Below are 5,894 nucleotides of genomic sequence, written 5' to 3'. Positions count from 1 at the left end.
TGTAGGGAAAGCTGCTGCTATAAAAAATAAGGGGGGGCCGTAAGAGTGGAACTTATTTTTCAAATATAATGTTCCATTAATATGATCTAATTGCACCTGCAATTATGAAAAATTGTGGTGTGCGGAGGATCCCCTTAGAAACACAATTGAAGCAGACACACTTTACTGAAAGGAGATGTTTTGTATAAATTATGTCCATTATAGCAAGAACAGCAGAATGGGTTAGAGGTTTAAAATGGATCACAGTGATGTGCATAGAGACAAAACAGAAGATGAAATAGCATATTCAGAAACTAGATTTTAATTTAATGAGCTATTGTACAGTTAGCTGAAAACCAATTAAACTAGCAGTATCATTAGCATCGGTAAACTTAATGATGTAAACAGCTGCAAACCTCCACAATTGTATCAAAATTGAAATAATATTTACATGAAAATACAGCTTTGTAGCCCATTTTGAATTGGAAAGCACAGCTCTCCATTACACAGATGCCAAGTGTACACACAATAAATATCTTAATGGCAAAGAATTCTTTAATCCATGGTTTCACTGATTCAGTTGACAATGGTGTAGTAATTAGAAAAAAGCTCTTCTCCTTGCTTAATCTCTCTGAGAGCGACAAGAACCACACACCTCAAGGGGCTGCAAAACAAGAGAAGTAAAAAGGGGCATTTCACAATTTTTTAAACTGATCATGGTAAGATGCTAAGACTGGTTATGGCTATATTAATTCTAGTTCACACAGAAGAACTGGAAGTCCTTTGTTACGGTATAAATATAGCTGTCAAATGATAGGCTATACTTGTGTCCAATTTCAATCTTTAATCAAAGAAAAGCACAGAAAACATTTACATGTAAATACTGTTACAAAGTAGACAGGAAAAGATACTAAAGCAGACAGGGCAGGGGCTATGGCAAGGATGATCAAGCACAAGGGCATTGTTCTACACACACCTACCACCAATTGCAGATAAACCTACACTCAGGCAAGCCACCCCTGGAGAGGAGACCAGTCAGCTGAAGTCCTTGTCCTACCAGGTCATATGACTAGAGTGGTAGCTTTCCCACAAACCTTAGTTTATGGATCAAAAGCTGCTGTTGTGTTTAACATCGTGTCAGCTGGACATGGTGAACCCTAGGCTGAATCACAACTAGCTGGCACAATATTAAATGTGAGAGTCCTGTCTATGCTAAGTGCCAAGTAGTATTACTGTCATGTACGCTATCTCAACTCTTCAAGGGCTGTAAACAGGGGAGTGGGAGTTCTGTTGGAGGAGAAGGTATGTGTAGCTATTTGTATGTGTATGTGTAGAGGCTGGTAGGGGCAGTGTGCTGCGAGAGAAGCGGAGTCCTGATTAGGGGGCGGGGCTTCTCTGACTAGGGGTCCTATAAAGGTAGTCAGGCAGCGGCCCAGATGCCAGCAAACAGGGGAGTTTGCAAGGGAAGGGAAGGAAGGGGGGGGAAAGAGACTAAGAGGCAGGCAGAGGAACAGACAGGCTAGTGAAGGGAGTGTGTGGTGTTCTGGCAGTGTTTTGGTGCTCGTGGGGGGTTTGTTTTGGTTTGTGTTTCCCGGACTAACAGGACTTAGTTGAGAAGGCTATGACAGATACAGAGGCAGCAGTGATAGTGACCCAAGCAGTGGAAGACACAATGAAGATGACTGAATGTGGAAGCTGCGGCATGTACATGATCCTGGAAGGGGTCCCTGAAAAGAGTTTTGTCTTCATGAAGTGCCGCTTGATAGAGCTGATGGAAGAAAAGATCCGAGGATTGGAGATGCAGGTGGAAACTCTGAGTTTAGAAAGGGGTTCGAGCAAATGATGGAGCAAAGACATGAGGAGGCTGAAGGGAAAAGCTCAGACTTGCAGATGGAAGCAGGACCAAAGAACTCTTAGGGGAGACTGCTAGGTGAGGAAAGTGAATAGTGGAAGCATGTGACTAAGAGAACCAGGCAGAGGTAAAGACAGGCTAGGTGAAGGAGAAACAGAGCTCAGGAACAGGTTTGAAGACCTGAAAAATGAAGAAGGGGTTCAGCAGGTCGTCGCTGAAGGTGAGAGGGCAAGGAAGAAGAGAAGAGCAGCTAGCCCTATAGGAAGAGGGAAAGAGTCAATGGAGATAACACCAAATATGAGCCCCAGGAGGATATGGGATGGGTTGCAGAGGATTGCAAGGGAGAATAGGAATCAAGAGGACTTGCAGCCACAGGGAACAGGGGATAGACTGGAGAATCGCACCATCACTAGGAAAAGGCAGGTCTACGTGATTGGGGACTCCTTACTGAGAAGGATAGACAGGCCTGTAACCAAAGCTGATCCGGAGAACAGAAGGGTGTGCTGTCTGCCGGGTGCTAAGATACGGGATGTGGACCTGAGGTTGAAGAGGATTCTAATGGAAGCGGGAAAGAATCCACTGCTTGTCCTTCATGTGGGAACAAATAATACAGCTAGATTCTTGCTGGAACATATCAAGGGAGATTATGCCAGGCTGGGGAAGATGGTTAAGGAAATTGAGGCTCAGGTGATCTTCAGTGGGATTCTGCCTGTTCCTAGAAAAGGGCAACAAAGGTGTGACAAGATTATGACCATCAACAAGTGGCTCAGGCAGTGGTGCTATAAGGAGGGCTTTGTGATGTATGGCCACTGGGAGGCCAGAGGACTGAGGACTATTGTCTCGGGATGGACTTCACCTGAGTAGGGAGGGAAATAGATTTCTAGGTTGGAGGCTGGCACAACTAATTAAGAGAACTTTAAACTAGGAATTTGAGGGAGATGGTTGGACGATGTCCAGGTAATCTCCACGCCAGATTTTAACATTGAGAGGGAAGAAAACGAAGTAAGAAAGGATACAGCCGTGGGAAGGAGAATGGACATAAGGAGGAAGGGTAGTGTAGATACCAGTCTAATAGTGATACTGGTGGTAGAATGTCTGTGCCTAATCGGGTAAAGAATGTGAGCAAAGCCAAACAAACAACAAAAATTAAGATGTTTGTAGACCAATGCGAGGAGCCTAAGTAACAAAATGGAGGAACTAGAGTTACTGGTGCAGAAAGTGAAACCAGATGATACAGGGATAACCGAAACATGGTGGAATAATAGTCATGACTGGAGTACAGGTATTGAAGGGTATGTGCTGTTTAGGAAAGACAGAAATAAAAGCAAAGGTGGTGTAGCAGCATTGTATATCAATGATGAGGTAAACTGTAAAGAAATACGAAGTGATGGAATGGATAAGACAGAGTCTGTCTGGGCAAAAATCATATTGGGGAAGAAAGCTACTAGAGCCTCCCATGGGATAGTGCTTGGGGTGTGCTACAGACCACTGGGATCTGATTTAGATATGGATAGAGACCTCATTAATGAAGTAAATACTAATGGGAATTGTGTGATCATGGGAGACTAATTTCCCAGATACAGACTGGAGGACAAGTGCTAGTAATAATAGGGCTCAGATTTTCCTGGATGTGATAGCTGATGGATTCCTTCACCAAGTAGTTGCTGAACCAACAAGAGGGGATGCCATTTTAGATTTGATTTTGGTGAGGACCTCATAGAAGAAATGGTTGTAGGGGACAACTTTGGTTCGAGTGATCATGAGCTAATTCAGTTCAATCTAAATGGAAGGATAAACAAAAATAGATCTGTGACTAGGGTTTTTTATTTCAAAAGGGCTAACTTTAAAAAATTAAGGAAATTAGTTAGGGAAGTGGATTGGACTGAAGAACTTGTGGATCTAAAGGCAGAGGCGGCCTGGAATTACTTCAAGTCAAGGTTGCAGAAACTATTAGAAGCCTGCATCCCAAGAAAGGGGAAAAAATTCATAGGCTGGAATTGTAGACCAAGCTGGATAAGCAAGCATCTCAGAGAGGTGATTAAGAAAAAGCAGAAAGCCTACAAGGAGTGGAAGATGGGAGGGGTCAGCAAGGAAATGTACCTTATTGAGGTCAGAACACGTAGGGACAAAATGAGAAAGGCCAAATGCCAAGTAGAGTTAGACCTTGCAAAGGGAATTAAAGCCAATAGTAAAAGATTCTATAGCCATATAAATAAGAAAACAAAGAAAGAAGTGGGACCGCTAAACACTGAGAATGGAGTGGAGGTTAAGGATAATCTAGGCATGGCCCAATATCTAAACAAATACTTTGCCTCAGTCTTTAATGAGAATCTTAGGAATAATGGTAGGATGACAAATGGGAATGAGGATATGGAGGTAGATATTACCACATCCAAGGTAGAAGCCAAACTCGAACAGCTTAATGGGACTAAATAGGTGGGGGGGCAGATAATTTTCATCCAAGAATATTAAAGGAACTGGCACATGAAATTCCAAGCCCATTATCAAGAATTTTTAATGAATCTGTAAACTCAGGGGTTGTACCGTATGACTGGATAAGTGCTAACATAGTCCCTATTTTTAAGAAAGGAAAAAAATTAACTACAGGCCTGTTAATTTGACATCTATAGTATGCAAGGTCTTGGAAAGAATTTTGAAGGAGAAAGTAGTTGACAGTGAGGTCAATGCTAATTGGGACAAAATACAACATGGTTTTACAAAAGGTAGATCGTGCCAAACCAACCTGATCTTCTTCTTTGAGAAGGTAACAGATCTTTTAAACAAAGGAAACGCAGTGGATCTAATTTACCTCGATTTCAGTAAGGCATTTGATACGGTTCCACATGGGGAATTATTAGCTAAATTGGAAAAGATGGGGATCAATATGAAAACTGAAAGGTGGATAATGAAATGGTTAAAGGCGAGACTACAACCGGTCATACTGAAAGGTGAACTGTTAGGCTAGATGGAGGTTACTAGTGGAGTTTCTCAGGGATCGGTTTTGGGACCAATCTTATTTAGTCTTTTTATTACTGACCCTGGCACAAAATGTGCAAATAAAGTTTGCGGATGACACGAAACTGGGAGGTATTGCCAATACAGAGAAGGACCGGGATATCATACAGGAAGATCTGGATGACCTTGTAAACTGGAGTAATAGTAATAGGATGAAATTTAATAGTGAAAAGTGCAAGGTCATGCATTTAGGAATTAATAACAAGAATTTTTGTTATAAGCTGGAGACTCATCATTTAGAAGTAACAGAGGAGGAGGAGAAGGATCTCGGAGTATTGGTTGATCACAGGAGGACTATGAGTCACCAATGTGACATGGCTGGAAAAAAGCTAATGCGGTCTTGGGATGCATCAGGCGAGGTATTTCCAGTAGAGATAAGGAGATATTAGTACCGTTATACAAGGCACTGGTGAGACCTCATCTGGAATNATTTAGAAGTAACAGAGGAGGAGAAGGACCTCGGAGTATTGGTTGATCACAGGAGGACTATGAGTCACCAATGTGACATGGCTGGAAAAAAAGTTAATGCGGTCTTGGGATGCATCAGGCGAGGTATTTCCAGTAGAGATAAGGAGGTATTAGTACCGTTATACAAGGCACTGGTAAGACCTCATCTGGAATACTGTGTGCAGTTCTGGTCTCCCATGTTTAAGAAGGATGAATTAAACTGGAACAGGTACAGAGAAGGGCTACTAGGATGAGACAAGGAATGGAAAACCTGTCTTATGAAAGGAGACTCAAAGAGCTCGGCTTCTTTAGCCTAACCAAAAGAAGGCTGAGGGGAGATAGGACTGCTCTCTATAAATATATCAGAGGGATAAATACCAGGGAGGGAGAGGAATTATTTAAGCTCAGTACCAATGTGGACACAAGAACAAATGGATATAAACTGGCCATCAGGAAGGTTAGACTTGAAATTAGACGAAGGTTTCTAACCATCAGAGGAGTGAAGTTCTGGAACAGCCTTCCAAGGGGAGCAGTGGGGGCAAAAGACATATCTGGCTTCAAGACTAAGCTTGATAAGTTTATGGAGGGGATGGTATGATGG

The 5,894-nt window shown here is 42.4% G+C and overlaps 1 protein-coding gene across 3 annotated transcripts in view; it reads right to left on the bottom strand.

Annotated features, from left to right (window-relative positions):
* Nucleotides 1–285: 285 nt before the first annotated feature.
* Nucleotides 286–5,894, bottom strand: part of SETD9 (SET domain containing 9) — an 18,384-nt gene continuing 12,775 nt past the window's right edge. For all 3 annotated transcript variants that reach the window (XM_034774347.1, XM_034774349.1, XM_034774348.1), the window contains exon 6: nucleotides 286–643. In XM_034774347.1, coding sequence (XP_034630238.1) covers nucleotides 556–643 — 88 coding nt within the window. In that variant the 3' untranslated portion in view covers nucleotides 286–555. The remainder of the gene's footprint in view (nucleotides 644–5,894) is intronic.

The sequence above is a fragment of the Trachemys scripta genome, chromosome 6 (genome assembly GCF_013100865.1).
Source record: "Trachemys scripta elegans isolate TJP31775 chromosome 6, CAS_Tse_1.0, whole genome shotgun sequence".
In the NCBI taxonomy this organism is placed as follows: Eukaryota; Metazoa; Chordata; order Testudines; family Emydidae; genus Trachemys; species Trachemys scripta.
Note: the sequence above shows the minus strand (reverse complement) of the source record. Positions and strands in the feature narration are given on the sequence as shown.